Below are 19715 nucleotides of genomic sequence, written 5' to 3'. Positions count from 1 at the left end.
TCTTGAGGACGTGTCCGTCTGTCCCTGGCGTCAGCTTTGAAGTGAGAGCAGGTATCTGGGAGGATTTGCATGGAAGGTGCGTGTCAGGGCATTTGGCAGACGTGGCCAAAGCATAGGAGAGGTGGGGTGTTGTCAGTGAGGTCATGCCGTGGCACTCGTGTGGTGTGGTTTGCGGGTGCGTTGCGAAGAGGGGCCCCCACGTGTTCATGGGCCTGGACGGCTGTTGTGGGCTTTGGAGGTGTGCCGGGCATGAGTGTCGGCCCCTTCCATGGCATTTGGTCCCTGCCCGCCTTGCTGCCAGCTTGCTAAGCCTGACTGTAGGCCTGGCCTTTCCCACTGAGCGTGCTCTGTGTGTGCCTTGTTGCCCGCCTTGCTTGAAAGGTTGTAGCTGGGAGAAAGGGGCCTGCGTGTCTGGGCTTGTGCCCCCTGGGATCCGTCCCTGGGGGTGTCAGTGCAGGCAGGCAGAGGAGGGCTGTTTGGGAGAGCAGGCCATTTTCCTGGCAGCCCTGGCTGAGAGCTCGCCGGTCCTGTGACGAGAGGTGCCCTGCCTGGCTCCGCCGGTGCTTGTGTTGGCCCCTCCATCGTGGACCCCTGAGGTGGGGCTTGGGCTGTGGTGTGACGCATCCAAAGGAGAGCAGCGAATGCGGTGAAGGATCGAGAGAAGAAGCCTTAGAAGTAGCGGTTGAGGGAAGCGGGGCTACTGCGTTTTCAGAAGGTGGCGGCTGAGGGGAGGCCCTATCGGTGTCTCCAAGTACCTGAGAGGAGGCTGTAACGAGGAGGTTGTCAGTCTCTCATCCCTAGCAACAAGTGCTAGGGCAAGAGGAAAGGGCCTCATGTTGCGCCAGGCAAAGTTTAGTTTGGCTATGATGAGAAATTTCTTCACCGAGAGGGTTATCAAGCACTGGAAGGGGCTGCCCAGGGCAGTGGTTGAGTCACCATTGTGGGAGGTGTTTAAAAGACACGTAGTCGTGGCGCTTAGGGACATGGATTAGTGGTGGCCTTGGCACTATTAGGTTAACGGTTGGACTCGATAACGTTAAGGGTCTTTTGCAACCGAAGTGACTCTTATGATTGTGTATGAGGCAGCGTGCGAGGGCAGGTGAGTTTCTGGAGAGCCCGTATGTGTGCTGAAAGGCGGAGCAGGGCTGGGAGCGGCAGGCAGGGGAAGCTGGCACTCCTGGGCCTTTGGTGGGGTCTGTGCTTGGGGCGAGTGTCGAGGGGTGAGGCCAGTTCTCTGCGCAGAGCTTGACAGGGTGAAAGGGATTTTGGCGATTGCCGAGGGGAGCTGGGTTTGAGCATGCGGCACGGGGCTGCAGAGCCGAGGCTGTGGTGGTGGTGGTGGTGCGTGCGGAAGGGTTGATGAGTGGCAAGGCCTGCCCCCGCTGAGGCAAGGTGAGTGTTTTTCAGGCTGTTTGTCAGGTGATCTGTGGTTGTTGCTGAGGAAGATGAAGGGAGGTAGGAAGGAGTGGTGTGGGAGTGGGTGTTTGTAAGTGCCCGGGGCCTGTCATGCTGCTCCCAGGAATGCCGAGGCATCTGGCATTGCGGAGGCCTCCTTGTGAGGCCGCTGTGCATTTTCCTGGAAAGGTCATAGTGCCTGGGGGCAGCTCCTGAAGAGTGGAAGGGAGCTGGTACCCCTCGTGTCCCGCAGAAGATGGTGCGGGAGGCTCTGGGAAAGCAGAGGCCGGTGAGCCTGAGCCTGTTCCCGGGGCAGGTGATGGAAGCAATGCTGCTGGAAATCACTGCCAAGGCCAGGACGGACGGAAGGTGTTGGGGGGTGTTTGGCGTGGATTTTGGAAGGGCAAATCATGCTTGAGTGAGCTGCGTGTCTTCCGCGTTGAGGCGAGTGGGCGTTGGGCGAGGGGAGAGCAGTGGCTGTTGCTGAGGCGTACTTGAAGGAAGCCTTTGTCGCTGTCTCCTGGTACGTGCTCCTAGACGAGCTGAGAAAGTGCGGGCTGCGTAAGCGGCCGCTGCGGTGGCCTGCAAAGCGGCTGAAGGGCTGTGCCCAGAGGCTTGCGATCAGTGGTAGGACAAGAGGCCATGTTCAGAAGTGAAAGCATCTGGAATTGCCCGGGCAAAGGCGGCAGGGCTTTTTCAGTGTGAGGGTGGTCAAAGAGTGGAAGAGGTGGTGGCGGCTCCATTCTCGGAGGTACTGAAGACGCGAGTGGCTGTGGTCCCAGACAATCTGCTCTAGCTGGCCCTGCTTGAGCACTGGGGTGGAAGGACATGCTCTGCAGAGATTCCTGCCCATCTCTAAATGATTCTGTGATCCTTTTTTGCTGGGGAGGGTGCGGAAGAGAGTTAGTCAAGCGTGTGTTGGCACGGGGAGCCTCGGTCGGAGGTGTGCGCAGGGAGCGTTGTCGTATCAGAGGCTTTTTCTGAGCCAGTGCTGGGCTTGTGTCATGCTGTGTATGCCTGCAGGTGCGAGTGTGTGTTGTCGCTGGTGGCCTGTGCCCTCGGAGAGGCTGAGTGCCCTTTTCCCCCCAACCCCGCCGGCCTGTTGAGGCCTGGCTTTGTGCCGTTTTAGAGTGGAAGAGCCTTGGGAGAAGAAAGGAGATGGAGGCGTGTGGTGCTGGGATGCAGGAGATTTTATTGAGGCAAAAGAGTGAAAAGGCAGGAGCACGCAGTGGAAGGGAACCGTTCTGAGGTGCAAGTAGGGCGACCGTCAGCCCAGGTCCTTTGCTTGCAGAAGATTTTGCCAGAGCACCGAGGTCTTCCTTTCCTGCGGTGGGAGCAGCGTGGGGGAGGTGCCCCGGTGGTCTTTGGCTTGTGAGCAGGCGTTTGCAGCGGAGAGTAGCGGACGTAGCAGTAGGGGCGATGCAAAGAAGACAGTGGGAGAAGAGGAGGAGGTAGGTGGGCCATGTATCCTGGCAGCCGGGGCTGGCCCCTTCCGTGCTACTTTGCTTGGTGCCTTGAGAGGAGGAGGTGCGGGTGGCAGGTCCCCGTGCCAGCAGCAGGCGGGAGGTGCGTCCTCAGTCCATGCCGTGGCTTGCAGGGTGTGTGTGGTGTGGAGGGCCCTTAGCAGGGCAGGCAGGCTCTTCCGGCGCCATAGCAGCCCAGGCCTCCGAGGCCGTAACCGTAGCCAAAGCCGCCGGAGGAGATGGGCACTCCCTGGGAGCTGAGGATGTTGCCCACAGCAGCCGATGAGGAGGATCCGACGGCGGTGCTCTGGGGGAAGGAGGTGAGGATGGGTCCCGGCAGGGTGACCAGCACGGTGGAAGGCTGGATGACGACGCGGGAGTCCTCGCACTGCCTGACGCAGGGCTCGTTGCAGCTGTTAGCCAGCGGGGTGGGTCCGCAGGGGCTGCAGAAGTTGTTGCAGGCCATGTCTGCGGTGTGGAGTGTCCCTGTAAGAGAGGGTGTTGAGGAAGCGGAGGGTGTTGGGGGGCGCGAGGGGTGTCGTTACAGGAGGGCAAGGGAGTGTGGAGACGCGGTGTGGGGCTGCGGGGAGCGTGGTGGTGTTGAGTCGTGGGGGCTGCTGAGTCTGGTGTCAGCGCGTGCTGGAAGAGACGGGGCGTGTGGGGCAGGAGAAGGAGGGGAAGGGGCTTCAGGCTCACCTTGTTGACTGCGGGGGAGAAGGCGTCAGGAGAAGCGTGTGATGGAGAGAGGCGCTGGGCCGTCTTTTATGCTGGTCTGAGGGGGCGGGACAGGCTTTGCGCGTGACGGCATTTTGCAGCAAGCAGCTGTTGCGTGCCAGAGCTTGGCAGGTAATGAGGTGGGGGGTGTGTCCCTTCCCACAACGCTCCCTTCTCATGTCGTCCTCTTGAGGACGTGTCCGTCTGTCCCTGGCGTCAGCTTTGAAGTGAGAGCAGGTATCTGGGAGGATTTGCATGGAAGGTGCGTGTCAGGGCATTTGGCAGACGTGGCCAAAGCATAGGAGAGGTGGGGTGTTGTCAGTGAGGTCATGCCGTGGCACTCGTGTGGTGTGGTTTGCGGGTGCGTTGCGAAGAGGGGCCCCCACTTGTTCATGGGCCTGGACGGCTGTTGTGGGCTTTGGAGGTGTGCCGGGCATGAGTGTCGGCCCCTTCCATGGCATTTGGTCCCTGCCCGCCTTGCTGCCAGCTTGCTAAGCCTGACTGTAGGCCTGGCCTTTCCCACTGAGCGTGCTCTGTGTGTGCCTTGTTGCCCGCCTTGCTTGAAAGGTTGTAGCTGGGAGAAAGGGGCCTGCGTGTCTGGGCTTGTGCCCCCTGGGATCCGTCCCTGGGGGTGTCAGTGCGGGCAGGCAGAGGAGGGCTGTTTGGGAGAGCAGGCCATTTTCCTGGCAGCCCTGGCTGAGAGCTCGCCGGTCCTGTGACGAGAGGTGCCCTGCCTGGCTCCGCCGGTGCTTGTGTTGGCCCCTCCATCGTGGACCCCTGAGGTGGGGCTTGGGCTGTGGTGTGACGCATCCAAAGGAGAGCAGCGAATGCGGTGAAGGATCGAGAGAAGAAGCCTTAGAAGTAGCGGTTGAGGGAAGCGGGGCTACTGCGTTTTCAGAAGGTGGCGGCTGAGGGGAGGCCCTATTGGTGTCTCCAAGTACCTGAGAGGAGGCTGTAACAAGGAGGTTGTCAGTCTCTCATCCCTAGCAACAAGTGCTAGGGCAAGAGGAAAGGGCCTCATGTTGCGCCAGGCAAAGTTTAGTTTGGCTATGATGAGAAATTTCTTCACCGAGAGGGTTATCAAGCACTGGAAGGGGCTGCCCAGGGCAGTGGTTGAGTCACCATTGTGGGAGGTGTTTAAAAGACACGTAGTCGTGGCGCTTAGGGACATGGATTAGTGGTGGCCTTGGCACTATTAGGTTAACGGTTGGACTCGATAACGTTAAGGGTCTTTTGCAACCGAAGTGACTCTTATGATTGTGTATGAGGCAGCGTGCGAGGGCAGGTGAGTTTCTGGAGAGCCCGTATGTGTGCTGAAAGGCGGAGCAGGGCTGGGAGCGGCAGGCAGGGGAAGCTGGCACTCCTGGGCCTTTGGTGGGGTCTGTGCTTGGGGCGAGTGTCGAGGGGTGAGGCCAGTTCTCTGCGCAGAGCTTGACAGGGTGAAAGGGATTTTGGCGATTGCCGAGGGGAGCTGGGTTTGAGCATGCGGCACGGGGCTGCAGAGCCGAGGCTGTGGTGGTGGTGGTGGTGCGTGCGGAAGGGTTGATGAGTGGCAAGGCCTGCCCCCGCTGAGGCAAGGTGAGTGTTTTTCAGGCTGTTTGTCAGGTGATCTGTGGTTGTTGCTGAGGAAGATGAAGGGAGGTAGGAAGGAGTGGTGTGGGAGTGGGTGTTTGTAAGTGCCCGGGGCCTGTCATGCTGCTCCCAGGAATGCCGAGGCATCTGGCATTGCGGAGGCCTCCTTGTGAGGCCGCTGTGCATTTTCCTGGAAAGGTCATAGTGCCTGGGGGCAGCTCCTGAAGAGTGGAAGGGAGCTGGTACCCCTCGTGTCCCGCAGAAGATGGTGCGGGAGGCTCTGGGAAAGCAGAGGCCGGTGAGCCTGAGCCTGTTCCCGGGGCAGGTGATGGAAGCAATGCTGCTGGAAATCACTGCCAAGGCCAGGACGGACGGAAGGTGTTGGGGGGTGTTTGGCGTGGATTTTGGAAGGGCAAATCATGCTTGAGTGAGCTGCGTGTCTTCCGCGTTGAGGCGAGTGGGCGTTGGGCGAGGGGAGAGCAGTGGCTGTTGCTGAGGCGTACTTGAAGGAAGCCTTTGTCGCTGTCTCCTGGTACGTGCTCCTAGACGAGCTGAGAAAGTGCGGGCTGCGTAAGCGGCCGCTGCGGTGGCCTGCAAAGCGGCTGAAGGGCTGTGCCCAGAGGCTTGCGATCAGTGGTAGGACAAGAGGCCATGTTCAGAAGTGAAAGCATCTGGAATTGCCCGGGCAAAGGCGGCAGGGCTTTTTCAGTGTGAGGGTGGTCAAAGAGTGGAAGAGGTGGTGGCGGCTCCATTCTCGGAGGTACTGAAGACGCGAGTGGCTGTGGTCCCAGACAATCTGCTCTAGCTGGCCCTGCTTGAGCACTGGGGTGGAAGGACATGCTCTGCAGAGATTCCTGCCCATCTCTAAATGATTCTGTGATCCTTTTTTGCTGGGGAGGGTGCGGAAGAGAGTTAGTCAAGCGTGTGTTGGCACGGGGAGCCTCGGTCGGAGGTGTGCGCAGGGAGCGTTGTCGTATCAGAGGCTTTTTCTGAGCCAGTGCTGGGCTTGTGTCATGCTGTGTATGCCTGCAGGTGCGAGTGTGTGTTGTCGCTGGTGGCCTGTGCCCTCGGAGAGGCTGAGTGCCCTTTTCCCCCCAACCCCGCCGGCCTGTTGAGGCCTGGCTTTGTGCCGTTTTAGAGTGGAAGAGCCTTGGGAGAAGAAAGGAGATGGAGGCGTGTGGTGCTGGGATGCAGGAGATTTTATTGAGGCAAAAGAGTGAAAAGGCAGGAGCACGCAGTGGAAGGGAACCGTTCTGAGGTGCAAGTAGGGCGACCGTCAGCCCAGGTCCTTTGCTTGCAGAAGATTTTGCCAGAGCACCGAGGTCTTCCTTTCCTGCGGTGGGAGCAGCGCGGGGGAGGTGCCCCGGTGGTCTTTGGCTTGTGAGCAGGCGTTTGCAGCGGAGAGTAGCGGACGTAGCAGTAGGGGCGATGCAAAGAAGACAGTGGGAGAAGAGGAGGAGGTAGGTGGGCCATGTATCCTGGCAGCCGGGGCTGGCCCCTTCCGTGCTACTTTGCTTGGTGCCTTGAGAGGAGGAGGTGCGGGTGGCAGATCCCCGTGCCAGCAGCAGGCGGGAGGTGCGTCCTCAGTCCATGCCGTGGCTTGCAGGGTGTGTGTGGTGTGGAGGGCCCTTAGCAGGGCAGGCAGGCTCTTCCGGCGCCATAGCAGCCCAGGCCTCCGAGGCCGTAACCGTAGCCAAAGCCGCCGGAGGAGATGGGCACTCCCTGGGAGCTGAGGATGTTGCCCACAGCAGCCGATGAGGAGGATCCGACGGCGGTGCTCTGGGGGAAGGAGGTGAGGATGGGTCCCGGCAGGGTGACCAGCACGGTGGAAGGCTGGATGACGACGCGGGAGTCCTCGCACTGCCTGACGCAGGGCTCGTTGCAGCTGTTAGCCAGCGGGGTGGGTCCGCAGGGGCTGCAGAAGTTGTTGCAGGCCATGTCTGCGGTGTGGAGTGTCCCTGTAAGAGAGGGTGTTGAGGAAGCGGAGGGTGTTGGGGGGCGCGAGGGGTGTCGTTACAGGAGGGCAAGGGAGTGTGGAGACGCGGTGTGGGGCTGCGGGGAGCGTGGTGGTGTTGAGTCGTGGGGGCTGCTGAGTCTGGTGTCAGCGCGTGCTGGAAGAGACGGGGCGTGTGGGGCAGGAGAAGGAGGGGAAGGGGCTTCAGGCTCACCTTGTTGACTGCGGGGGAGAAGGCGTCAGGAGAAGCGTGTGATGGAGAGAGGCGCTGGGCCGTCTTTTATGCTGGTCTGAGGGGGCGGGACAGGATGCGCGTGACGGCATTTTGCAGCAAGCAGCTGTTGCGTGCCAGAGCTTGGCAGGTAATGAGGTGGGGGGTGTGTCCCTTCCCACAACGCTCCCTTCTCATGTCGTCCTCTTGAGGACGTGTCCGTCTGTCCCTGGCGTCAGCTTTGAAGTGAGAGCAGGTATCTGGGAGGATTTGCATGGAAGGTGCGTGTCAGGGCATTTGGCAGACGTGGCCAAAGCATAGGAGAGGTGGGGTGTTGTCAGTGAGGTCATGCCGTGGCACTCGTGTGGTGTGGTTTGCGGGTGCGTTGCGAAGAGGGGCCCCCACTTGTTCATGGGCCTGGAAGGCTGTTGTGGGCTTTGGAGGTGTGCCGGGCATGAGTGTCGGCCCCTTCCATGGCATTTGGTCCCTGCCCGCCTTGCTGCCAGCTTGCTAAGCCTGACTGTAGGCCTGGCCTTTCCCACTGAGCGTGCTCTGTGTGTGCCTTGTTGCCCGCCTTGCTTGAAAGGTTGTAGCTGGGAGAAAGGGGCCTGCGTGTCTGGGCTTGTGCCCCCTGGGATCCGTCCCTGGGGGTGTCAGTGCGGGCAGGCAGAGGAGGGCTGTTTGGGAGAGCAGGCCATTTTCCTGGCAGCCCTGGCTGAGAGCTCGCCGGTCCTGTGACGAGAGGTGCCCTGCCTGGCTCCGCCGGTGCTTGTGTTGGCCCCTCCATCGTGGACCCCTGAGGTGGGGCTTGGGCTGTGGTGTGACGCATCCAAAGGAGAGCAGCGAATGCGGTGAAGGATCGAGAGAAGAAGCCTTAGAAGTAGCAGTTGAGGGAAGCGGGGCTACTGCGTTTTCAGAAGGTGGTGGCTGAGGGGAGGCCCTATCGGTGTCTCCAAGTACCTGAGAGGAGGCTGTAACAAGGAGGTTGTCAGTCTCTCATCCCTAGCAACAAGTGCTAGGGCAAGAGGAAAGGGCCTCATGTTGCGCCAGGCAAAGTTTAGTTTGGCTATGATGAGAAATTTCTTCACCGAGAGGGTTATCAAGCACTGGAAGGGGCTGCCCAGGGCAGTGGTTGAGTCACCATTGTGGGAGGTGTTTAAAAGACATGTAGACGTGGCGCTTAGGGACATGGATTAGTGGTGGCCTTGGCACTATTAGGTTAACGGTTGGACTCGATAACGTTAAGGGTCTTTTGCAACCGAAGTGACTCTTATGATTGTGTATGAGGCAGCGTGCGAGGGCAGGTGAGTTTCTGGAGAGCCCGTATGTGTGCTGAAAGGCGGAGCAGGGCTGGGAGCGGCAGGCAGGGGAGGCTGGCACTCCTGGGCCTTTGGTGGGGTCTGTGCTTGGGGCGAGTGTCGAGGGGTGAGGCCAGTTCTCTGCGCAGAGCTTGACAGGGTGAAAGGGATTTTGGCGATTGCCGAGGGGAGCTGGGTTTGAGCATGCGGCACGGGGCTGCAGAGCCGAGGCTGTGGTGGTGGTGGTGGTGCGTGCGGAAGGGTTGATGAGTGGCAAGGCCTGCCCCCGCTGAGGCAAGGTGAGTGTTTTTCAGGCTGTTTGTCAGGTGATCTGTGGTTGTTGCTGAGGAAGATGAAGGGAGGTAGGAAGGAGTGGTGTGGGAGTGGGTGTTTGTAAGTGCCCGGGGCCTGTCGTGCTGCTCCCAGGAATGCCGAGGCATCTGGCATTGCGGAGGCCTCCTTGTGAGGCCGCTGTGCATTTTCCTGGAAAGGTCATAGTGCCTGGGGGCAGCTCCTGAAGAGTGGAAGGGAGCTGGTACCCCTCGTGTCCCGCAGAAGATGGTGCGGGAGGCTCTGGGAAAGCAGAGGCCGGTGAGCCTGAGCCTGTTCCCGGGGCAGGTGATGGAAGCAATGCTGCTGGAAATCACTGCCAAGGCCAGGACGGACGGAAGGTGTTGGGGGGTGTTTGGCGTGGATTTTGGAAGGGCAAATCATGCTTGAGTGAGCTGCGTGTCTTCCGCGTTGAGGCGAGTGGGCGTTGGGCGAGGGGAGAGCAGTGGCTGTTGCTGAGGCGTACTTGAAGGAAGCCTTTGTCGCTGTCTCCTGGTACGTGCTCCTAGACGAGCTGAGAAAGTGCGGGCTGCGTAAGCGGCCGGTGCGGTGGCCTGCAAAGCGGCTGAAGGGCTGTGCCCAGAGGCTTGCGATCAGTGGTAGGACAAGAGGCCATGTTCAGAAGTGAAAGCATCTGGAATTGCCCGGGCAAAGGCGGCAGGGCTTTTTCAGTGTGAGGGTGGTCAAAGAGTGGAAGAGGTGGTGGCGGCTCCATTCTCGGAGGTACTGAAGACGCGAGTGGCTGTGGTCCCAGACAATCTGCTCTAGCTGGCCCTGCTTGAGCACTGGGGTGGAAGGACATGCTCTGCAGAGATTCCTGCCCATCTCTAAATGATTCTGTGATCCTTTTTTGCTGGGGAGGGTGCGGAAGAGAGTTAGTCAAGCGTGTGTTGGCACGGGGAGCCTCGGTCGGAGGTGTGCGCAGGGAGCGTTGTCGTATCAGAGGCTTTTTCTGAGCCACTGCTGGGCTTGTGTCATACTGTGTATGCCTGCAGGTGCGAGTGTGTGTTGTCGCTGGTGGCCTGTGCCCTCGGAGAGGCTGAGTGCCCTTCTCCCCCCAACCCCGCCGGCCTGTTGAGGCCTGGCTTTGTGCCGTTTTAGAGTGGAAGAGCCTTGGGAGAAGAAAGGAGATGGAGGCGTGTGGTGCTGGGATGCAGGAGATTTTATTGAGGCAAAAGAGTGAAAAGCAGGAGCATGCAGTGGAAGGGAACCGTTCTGAGGTGCAAGTAGGGCGACCGTCAGCCCAGGTCCTTTGCTTGCAGAAGATTTTGCCAGAGCACCGAGGTCTTCCTTTCCTGCGGTGGGAGCAGCGTGGGGGAGGTGCCCCGGTGGTCTTTGGCTTGTGAGCAGGCGTTTGCAGCGGAGAGTAGCGGACGTAGCAGTAGGGGCGATGCAAAGAAGACAGTGGGAGAAGAGGAGGAGGTAGGTGGGCCATGTATCCTGGCAGCCGGGGCTGGCCCCTTCCGTGCTACTTTGCTTGGTGCCTTGAGAGGAGGAGGTGCGGGTGGCAGGTCCCCGTGCCAGCAGCAGGCGGGAGGTGCGTCCTCAGTCCATGCCGTGGCTTGCAGGGTGTGTGTGGTGTGGAGGGCCCTTAGCAGGGCAGGCAGGCTCTTCCGGCGCCATAGCAGCCCAGGCCTCCGAGGCCGTAACCGTAGCCAAAGCCACCGGAGGAGACGGGCACTCCCTGGGAGCTGAGGATGTTGCCCACAGCAGCCGATGAGGAGGATCCGACGGCGGTGCTCTGGGGGAAGGAGGTGAGGATGGGTCCCGGCAGGGTGACCAGCACGGTGGAAGGCTGGATGACGACGCGGGAGTCCTCGCACTGCCTGACGCAGGGCTCGTTGCAGCTGTTAGCCAGCGGGGTGGGTCCGCAGGGGCTGCAGAAGTTGTTGCAGGCCATGTCTGCGGTGTGGAGTGTCCCTGTAAGAGAGGGTGTTGAGGAAGCGGAGGGTGTTGAGGGGCGCGAGGGGTGTCGTTACAGGAGGGCAAGGGAGTGTGGAGACGCGGTGTGGGGCTGCGGGGAGCGTGGTGGTGTTGAGTCGTGGGGGCTGCTGAGTCTGGTGTCAGCGCGTGCTGGAAGAGACGGGGCGTGTGGGGCAGGAGAAGGAGGGGAAGGGGCTTCAGGCTCACCTTGTTGACTGCGGGGGAGAAGGCGTCAGGAGAAGCGTGTGATGGAGAGAGGCGCTGGGCCGTCTTTTATGCTGGTCTGAGGGGGCGGGACAGGCTTTGCACGTGACGGCATTTTGCAGCAAGCAGCTGTTGCGTGCCAGAGCTTGGCAGGTAATGAGGTGGGGGGTGTGTCCCTTCCCACAACGCTCCCTTCTCATGTCCTCCTCTTGAGGATGTGTCCATCTGTCCCTGGCGTCAGCTTTGAAGTGAGAGCAGGTATCTGGGAGGATTTGCATGGAAGGTGCGTGTCAGGGCATTTGGCAGACGTGGCCAAAGCATAGGAGAGGTGGGGTGTTGTCAGTGAGGTCATGCCGTGGCACTCGTGTGGTGTGGTTTGCGGGTGCGTTGCGAAGAGGGGCCCCCACTTGTTCATGGGCCTGGAAGGCTGTTGTGGGCTTTGGAGGTGTGCCGGGCATGAGTGTCGGCCCCTTCCATGGCATTTGGTCCCTGCCTGCCTTGCTGCCAGCTTGCTAAGCCTGACTGTAGGCCTGGCCTTTCCCACTGAGCGTGCTCTGTGTGTGCCTTGTTGCCTGCCTTGCTTGAAAGGTTGTAGCTGGGAGAAAGGGGCCTGCGTGTCTGGGCTTGTGCCCCCTGGGATCCGTCCCTGGGGGTGTCAGTGCGGGCAGGCAGAGGAGGGCTGTTTGGGAGAGCAGGCCATTTTCCTGGCAGCCCTGGCTGAGAGCTCGCCGGTCCTGTGACGAGAGGTGCCCTGCCTGGCTCCGCCGGTGCTTGTGTTGGCCCCTCCATCGTGGACCCCTGAGGTGGGGCTTGGGCTGTGGTGTGACGCATCCAAAGGAGAGCAGCGAATGCGGTGAAGGATCGAGAGAAGAAGCCTTAGAAGTAGCAGTTGAGGGAAGCGGGGCTACTGCATTTTCAGAAGGCGGCGGCTGAGGGGAGGCCCTATCGGTGTCTCCAAGTACCTGAGAGGAGGCTGTAACGAGGAGGTTGTCAGTCTCTCATCCCTAGCAACAAGTGCTAGGGCAAGAGGAAAGGGCCTCATGTTGCGCCAGGCAAAGTTTAGTTTGGCTATGATGAGAAATTTCTTCACCGAGAGGGTTATCAAGCACTGGAAGGGGCTGCCCAGGGCAGTGGTTGAGTCACCATTGTGGGAGGTGTTTAAAAGACATGTAGACATGGCGCTTAGGGACATGGATTAGTGGTGGCCTTGGCACTATTAGGTTAACGGTTGGACTCGATAACGTTAAGGGTCTTTTGCAACCGAAGTGACTCTTATGATTGTGTATGAGGCAGCGTGCGAGGGCAGGTGAGTTTCTGGAGGGCCCGTATGTGTGCTGAAAGGCGGAGCAGGGCTGGGAGCGGCAGGCAGGGGAAGCTGGCACTCCTGGGCCTTTGGTGGGGTCTGTGCTTGGGGCGAGTGTCGAGGGGTGAGGCCAGTTCTCTGCGCAGAGCTTGACAGGGTGAAAGGGAATTTGGCGATTGCCGAGGGGAGCTGGGTTTGAGCATGCGGCACGGGGCTGCAGAGCCGAGGCTGTGGTGGTGGTGGTGGTGCGTGCGGAAGGGTTGATGAGTGGCAAGGCCTGCCCCCGCTGAGGCAAGGTGAGTGTTTTTCAGGCTGTTTGTCAGGTGATCTGTGGTTGTTGCTGAGGAAGATGAAGGGAGGTAGGAAGGAGTGGTGTGGGAGTGGGTGTTTGTAAGTGCCCGGGGCCTGTCGTGCTGCTCCCAGGAATGCCGAGGCATCTGGCATTGCGGAGGCCTCCTTGTGAGGCCACTGTGCATTTTCCTGGAAAGGTCATAGTGCCTGGGGGCAGCTCCTGAAGAGTGGAAGGGAGCTGGTACCCCTCGTGTCCCGCAGAAGATGGTGCAGGAGGCTCTGGGAAAGCAGAGGCCGGTGAGCCTGAGCCTGTTCCCGGGGCAGGTGATGGAAGCAATGCTGCTGGAAATCACTGCCAAGGCCAGGACGGACGGAAGGTGTTGGGGGGTGTTTGGCGTGGATTTTGGAAGGGCAAATCATGCTTGAGTGAGCTGCGTGTCTTCCGCGTTGAGGCGAGTGGGCGTTGGGCGAGGGGAGAGCAGTGGCTGTTGCTGAGGCGTACTTGAAGGAAGCCTTTGTCGCTGTCTCCTGGTACGTGCTCCTAGACGAGCTGAGAAAGTGCGGGCTGCGTAAGCGGCCGGTGCGGTGGCCTGCAAAGCGGCTGAAGGGCTGTGCCCAGAGGCTTGCGATCAGTGGTAGGACAAGAGGCCATGTTCAGAAGTGAAAGCATCTGGAATTGCCCGGGCAAAGGCGGCAGGGCTTTTTCAGTGTGAGGGTGGTCAAAGAGTGGAAGAGGTGGTGGCGGCTCCATTCTCGGAGGTACTGAAGACGCGAGTGGCTGTGGTCCCAGACAATCTGCTCTAGCTGGCCCTGCTTGAGCACTGGGGTGGAAGGACATGCTCTGCAGAGATTCCTGCCCATCTCTAAATGATTCTGTGATCCTTTTTTGCTGGGGAGGGTGCGGAAGAGAGTTAGTCAAGCGTGTGTTGGCACGGGGAGCCTCGGTCGGAGGTGTGCGCAGGGAGCGTTGTCGTATCAGAGGCTTTTTCTGAGCCAGTGCTGGGCTTGTGTCATGCTGTGTATGCCTGCAGGTGCGAGTGTGTGTTGTCGCTGGTGGCCTGTGCCCTCGGAGAGGCTGAGTGCCCTTTTCCCCCCAACCCCGCCGGCCTGTTGAGGCCTGGCTTTGTGCCGTTTTAGAGTGGAAGAGCCTTGGGAGAAGAAAGGAGATGGAGGCGTGTGGTGCTGGGATGCAGGAGATTTTATTGAGGCAAAAGAGTGAAAAGGCAGGAGCACGCAGTGGAAGGGAACCGTTCTGAGGTGCAAGTAGGGCGACCGTCAGCCCAGGTCCTTTGCTTGCAGAAGATTTTGCCAGAGCACCGAGGTCTTCCTTTCCTGCGGTGGGAGCAGCGTGGGGGAGGTGCCCCGGTGGTCTTTGGCTTGTGAGCAGGCGTTTGCAGCGGAGAGTAGCGGACGTAGCAGTAGGGGCGATGCAAAGAAGACAGTGGGAGAAGAGGAGGAGGTAGGTGGGCCATGTATCCTGGCAGCCGGGGCTGGCCCCTTCCGTGCTACTTTGCTTGGTGCCTTGAGAGGAGGAGGTGCGGGTGGCAGGTCCCCGTGCCAGCAGCAGGCGGGAGGTGCGTCCTCAGTCCATGCCGTGGCTTGCAGGGTGTGTGTGGTGTGGAGGGCCCTTAGCAGGGCAGGCAGGCTCTTCCGGCGCCATAGCAGCCCAGGCCTCCGAGGCCGTAACCGTAGCCAAAGCCACCGGAGGAGACGGGCACTCCCTGGGAGCTGAGGATGTTGCCCACAGCAGCCGATGAGGAGGATCCGACGGCGGTGCTCTGGGGGAAGGAGGTGAGGATGGGTCCCGGCAGGGTGACCAGCACGGTGGAAGGCTGGATGACGACGCGGGAGTCCTCGCACTGCCTGACGCAGGGCTCGTTGCAGCTGTTAGCCAGCGGGGTGGGTCCGCAGGGGCTGCAGAAGTTGTTGCAGGCCATGTCTGCGGTGTGGAGTGTCCCTGTAAGAGAGGGTGTTGAGGAAGCGGAGGGTGTTGAGGGGCGCGAGGGGTGTCGTTACAGGAGGGCAAGGGAGTGTGGAGACGCGGTGTGGGGCTGCGGGGAGCGTGGTGGTGTTGAGTCGTGGGGGCTGCTGAGTCTGGTGTCAGCGCGTGCTGGAAGAGACGGGGCGTGTGGGGCAGGAGAAGGAGGGGAAGGGGCTTCAGGCTCACCTTGTTGACTGCGGGGGAGAAGGCGTCAGGAGAAGCGTGTGATGGAGAGAGGCGCTGGGCCGTCTTTTATGCTGGTCTGAGGGGGCGGGACAGGCTTTGCGCGTGACGGCATTTTGCAGCAAGCAGCTGTTGCGTGCCAGAGCTTGGCAGGTAATGAGGTGGGGGGTGTGTCCCTTCCCACAACGCTCCCTTCTCATGTCCTCCTCTTGAGGATGTGTCCATCTGTCCCTGGCGTCAGCTTTGAAGTGAGAGCAGGTATCTGGGAGGATTTGCATGGAAGGTGCGTGTCAGGGCATTTGGCAGACGTGGCCAAAGCATAGGAGAGGTGGGGTGTTGTCAGTGAGGTCATGCCGTGGCACTCGTGTGGTGTGGTTTGCGGGTGCGTTGCGAAGAGGGGCCCCCACTTGTTCATGGGCCTGGAAGGCTGTTGTGGGCTTTGGAGGTGTGCCGGGCATGAGTGTCGGCCCCTTCCATGGCATTTGGTCCCTGCCTGCCTTGCTGCCAGCTTGCTAAGCCTGACTGTAGGCCTGGCCTTTCCCACTGAGCGTGCTCTGTGTGTGCCTTGTTGCCCGCCTTGCTTGAAAGGTTGTAGCTGGGAGAAAGGGGCCTGCGTGTCTGGGCTTGTGCCCCCTGGGATCCGTCCCTGGGGGTGTCAGTGCGGGCAGGCAGAGGAGGGCTGTTTGGGAGAGCAGGCCATTTTCCTGGCAGCCCTGGCCGAGAGCTCGCCGGTCCTGTGACGAGAGGTGCCCTGCCTGGCTCCGCCGGTGCTTGTGTTGGCCCCTCCATCGTGGACCCCTGAGGTGGGGCTTGGGCTGTGGTGTGACGCATCCAAAGGAGAGCAGCGAATGCGGTGAAGGATCGAGAGAAGAAGCCTTAGAAGTAGCAGTTGAGGGAAGCGGGGCTACTGCATTTTCAGAAGGCGGCGGCTGAGGGGAGGCCCTATCGGTGTCTCCAAGTACCTGAGAGGAGGCTGTAACGAGGAGGTTGTCAGTCTCTCATCCCTAGCAACAAGTGCTAGGGCAAGAGGAAAGGGCCTCATGTTGCGCCAGGCAAAGTTTAGTTTGGCTATGATGAGAAATTTCTTCACCGAGAGGGTTATCAAGCACTGGAAGGGGCTGCCCAGGGCAGTGGTTGAGTCACCATTGTGGGAGGTGTTTAAAAGACACGTAGACATGGCGCTTAGGGACATGGATTAGTGGTGGCCTTGGCACTATTAGGTTAACGGTTGGACTCGATAACGTTAAGGGTCTTTTGCAACCGAAGTGACTCTTATGATTGTGTATGAGGCAGCGTGCGAGGGCAGGTGAGTTTCTGGAGGGCCCGTATGTGTGCTGAAAGGCGGAGCAGGGCTGGGAGCGGCAGGCAGGGGAGGCTGGCACTCCTGGGCCTTTGGTGGGGTCTGTGCTTGGGGCGAGTGTCGAGGGGTGAGGCCAGTTCTCTGCGCAGAGCTTGACAGGGTGAAAGGGAATTTGGCGATTGCCGAGGGGAGCTGGGTTTGAGCATGCGGCACGGGGCTGCAGAGCCGAGGCTGTGGTGGTGGTGGTGGTGCGTGCGGAAGGGTTGATGAGTGGCAAGGCCTGCCCCCGCTGAGGCAAGGTGAGTGTTTTTCAGGCTGTTTGTCAGGTGATCTGTGGTTGTTGCTGAGGAAGATGAAGGGAGGTAGGAAGGAGTGGTGTGGGAGTGGGTGTTTGTAAGTGCCCGGGGCCTGTCGTGCTGCTCCCAGGAATGCCGAGGCATCTGGCATTGCGGAGGCCTCCTTGTGAGGCCGCTGTGCATTTTCCTGGAAAGGTCATAGTGCCTGGGGGCAGCTCCTGAAGAGTGGAAGGGAGCTGGTACCCCTCGTGTCCCGCAGAAGATGGTGCGGGAGGCTCTGGGAAAGCAGAGGCCGGTGAGCCTGAGCCTGTTCCCGGGGCAGGTGATGGAAGCAATGCTGCTGGAAATCACTGCCAAGGCCAGGACGGACGGAAGGTGTTGGGGGGTGTTTGGCGTGGATTTTGGAAGGGCAAATCATGCTTGAGTGAGCTGCGTGTCTTCCGCGTTGAGGCGAGTGGGCGTTGGGCGAGGGGAGAGCAGTGGCTGTTGCTGAGGCGTACTTGAAGGAAGCCTTTGTCGCTGTCTCCTGGTACGTGCTCCTAGACGAGCTGAGAAAGTGCGGGCTGCGTAAGCGGCCGGTGCGGTGGCCTGCAAAGCGGCTGAAGGGCTGTGCCCAGAGGCTTGCGATCAGTGGTAGGACAAGAGGCCATGTTCAGAAGTGAAAGCATCTGGAATTGCCCGGGCAAAGGTGGCAGGGCTTTTTCAGTGTGAGGGTGGTCAAAGAGTGGAAGAGGTGGTGGCGGCTCCATTCTCGGAGGTACTGAAGACGCGAGTGGCTGTGGTCCCAGACAATCTGCTCTAGCTGGCCCTGCTTGAGCACTGGGGTGGAAGGACATGCTCTGCAGAGATTCCTGCCCATCTCTAAATGATTCTGTGATCCTTTTTTGCTGGGGAGGGTGCGGAAGAGAGTTAGTCAAGCGTGTGTTGGCACGGGGAGCCTCGGTCGGAGGTGTGCGCAGGGAGCGTTGTCGTATCGGAGGCTTTTTCTGAGCCAGTGCTGGGCTTGTGTCATGCTGTGTATGCCTGCAGGTGCGAGTGTGTGTTGTCGCTGGTGGCCTGTGCCCTCGGAGAGGCTGAGTGCCCTTTTCCCCCCAACCCCGCCGGCCTGTTGAGGCCTGGCTTTGTGCCGTTTTAGAGTGGAAGAGCCTTGGGAGAAGAAAGGAGATGGAGGCGTGTGGTGCTGGGATGCAGGAGATTTTATTGAGGCAAAAGAGTGAAAAGGCAGGAGCACGCAGTGGAAGGGAACCGTTCTGAGGTGCAAGTAGGGCGACCGTCAGCCCAGGTCCTTTGCTTGCAGAAGATTTTGCCAGAGCACCGAGGTCTTCCTTTCCTGCGGTGGGAGCAGCGTGGGGGAGGTGCCCCGGTGGTCTTTGGCTTGTGAGCAGGCGTTTGCAGCGGAGAGTAGCGGACGTAGCAGTAGGGGCGATGCAAAGAAGACAGTGGGAGAAGAGGAGGAGGTAGGTGGGCCATGTATCCTGGCAGCCAGGGCTGGCCCCTTCCGTGCTACTTTGCTTGGTGCCTTGAGAGGAGGAGGTGCGGGTGGCAGGTCCCCGTGCCAGCAGCAGGCGGGAGGTGCGTCCTCAGTCCATGCCGTGGCTTGCAGGGTGTGTGTGGTGTGGAGGGCCCTTAGCAGGGCAGGCAGGCTCTTCTGGCGCCATAGCAGCCCAGGCCTCCGAGGCCGTAACCGTAGCCAAAGCCGCCGGAGGAGACGGGCACTCCCTGGGAGCTGAGGATGTTGCCCACGGCAGCCGATGAGGATGATCCGACGGCGGTGCTCTGGGGGAAGGAGGTGAGGATGGGTCCCGGCAGGGTGACCAGCACGGTGGAAGGCTGGATGACGACACGGGAGTCCTCGCACTGCCTGACGCAGGGCTCGTTGCAGCTGTTAGCCAGCGGGGTGGGTCCGCAGGGGCCGCAGAGGTTTTTGCAGGCCATGTCTGCAGTGTGGAGTGTCCCTGTAAGAGAGGGTGTTGAGGAAGCGGAGAGTGTTGGTGTACGCGAGGGGTGTCGTTACAGGAGGGCAAGGGAGTGTGGAGGCGCGGTGTGGGGCTGCGGGGAGCGTGGTGGTGTTGAGTCGTGGGGGCTGCTGAGTCTGGTGTCAGCGCGTGCTGGAAGAGACGGGGCGTGTGGGGCAGGAGAAGGAGGGGAAGGGGCTTCAGGCTCACCTTGTTGACTGCGGGGGAGAAGGCGTCAGGAGAAGCGTGTGATGGAGAGGGGCGCTGGGCCGTCTTTTATGCTGGTCTGAGGGGGCGGGACAGGCTTTGCGCGTGACGGCATTTTGCAGCAAGCAGCTGTTGCGTGCCAGAGCTTGGCAGGTAATGAGGTAAGGGGTGTGTCCCTTCCCACAACGCTCCCTTCTCATGTCCTCCTCTTGAGGATGTGTCCGTCTGTCCCTGGCATCAGCTTTGAAGTGAGAGCAGGTATCTGGGAGGATTTGCATGGAAGGTGCGTGTCAGGGCATTTGGCAGACGTGGCCAAAGCATAGGAGAGGTGGGGTGTTGTCAGTGAGGTCATGCCGTGGCACTCGTGTGGTGTGGTTTGCGGGTGCGTTGCAAAGAGGGGCCCCCACTTGTTCATGGGCCTGGAAGGCTGTTGTGGGCTTTGGAGGTGTGCCGGGCATGAGTGTCGGCCCCTTCCATGGCATTTGGTCCCTGCCTGCCTTGCTGCCAGCTTGCTAAGCCTGACTGTAGGCCTGGCCTTTGCCATTGAGCGTGCTCTGTGCGTGCCTTGTTGCCCGCCTTGCTTGAAAGGTTGTAGCTGGGAGAAAGGGGCCTGCGTGTCTGGGCTTGTGCCCCCTGGGGTCCGTCCCTGGGGGTGTCGGTGCGGGCAGAGGCAGAGGAGGCCTTTTTGGGAGAGCAGGCCGCCATCCCGGCAGCCCTGGCCGAGAACTCGCCGGTCCTGTGACGTGGGGAGCCCTGCCTGGCTCCACCAGTGCTGGTGCTGCCCGTTCCGTAGCGAACCCCTTAGCTGTGGTGGCACGTTTGCAGCCTGGTGTCTGGCGTGCCACAGTGCTTGATGTGGGCCAGCTCACCAAGGCAGGTGAATTTCTGGAGAGCCCGTGAGTGTGGCGAGAGGCAGAGGTGGAGTGGGAGCGGCAGGCGGGGGAGGCTGGGGAGCCAGGGCCTTTGGGCTCTTTACTTGGGGTGAATGCCGAGGAGGGGAGGCCATTTCTCTGCACAGTGTGAGACGGGCAGAAAGAGAATTTGGAGATTGCCGAGGGTGGTTGGACGTAAGCACGCTGCACGGCACAGCAGAGCGAGGCCCTGGTGGTGGTGGATGCATGCCGAAGGGTCGATG

General features: G+C 60.5%; 5 protein-coding genes across 5 annotated transcripts; all 5 read right to left on the bottom strand.

Annotated features, from left to right (window-relative positions):
* Positions 1 to 3015: 3015 nt before the first annotated feature.
* On the bottom strand, positions 3016 to 3324 carry LOC129784019 (feather keratin 1-like). The gene has a single exon (XM_055798808.1). The coding sequence runs from the start codon at positions 3322 to 3324 to the stop codon at positions 3016 to 3018; it is 309 nt and encodes a 102-aa protein (XP_055654783.1).
* Positions 3325 to 6773: 3449 nt separating this feature from the next.
* On the bottom strand, positions 6774 to 7082 carry LOC129784018 (feather keratin 1-like). The gene has a single exon (XM_055798804.1). The coding sequence runs from the start codon at positions 7080 to 7082 to the stop codon at positions 6774 to 6776; it is 309 nt and encodes a 102-aa protein (XP_055654779.1).
* Positions 7083 to 10528: 3446 nt separating this feature from the next.
* On the bottom strand, positions 10529 to 10837 carry LOC129784017 (feather keratin 1-like). The gene has a single exon (XM_055798803.1). It carries the CDS (start codon positions 10835 to 10837, stop codon positions 10529 to 10531), a length of 309 nt encoding a protein of 102 aa, XP_055654778.1.
* A 3449-nt stretch (positions 10838 to 14286) lies between these two features.
* LOC129784016 (feather keratin 1-like) lies at positions 14287 to 14595 on the bottom strand. Its single transcript, XM_055798790.1, has one exon. The coding sequence runs from the start codon at positions 14593 to 14595 to the stop codon at positions 14287 to 14289; it is 309 nt and encodes a 102-aa protein (XP_055654765.1).
* A 3449-nt stretch (positions 14596 to 18044) lies between these two features.
* On the bottom strand, positions 18045 to 18353 carry LOC129783994 (feather keratin-like). Its single transcript, XM_055798264.1, has one exon. The coding sequence runs from the start codon at positions 18351 to 18353 to the stop codon at positions 18045 to 18047; it is 309 nt and encodes a 102-aa protein (XP_055654239.1).
* Between the last annotated feature and the right edge of the window lie 1362 nt (positions 18354 to 19715).

Source organism: Falco peregrinus, chromosome 3 (assembly GCF_023634155.1).
Source record: "Falco peregrinus isolate bFalPer1 chromosome 3, bFalPer1.pri, whole genome shotgun sequence".
NCBI classification, from domain to species: Eukaryota; Metazoa; Chordata; class Aves; order Falconiformes; family Falconidae; genus Falco; species Falco peregrinus.
This window is presented reverse-complemented; position numbering and strand designations above follow the sequence as displayed.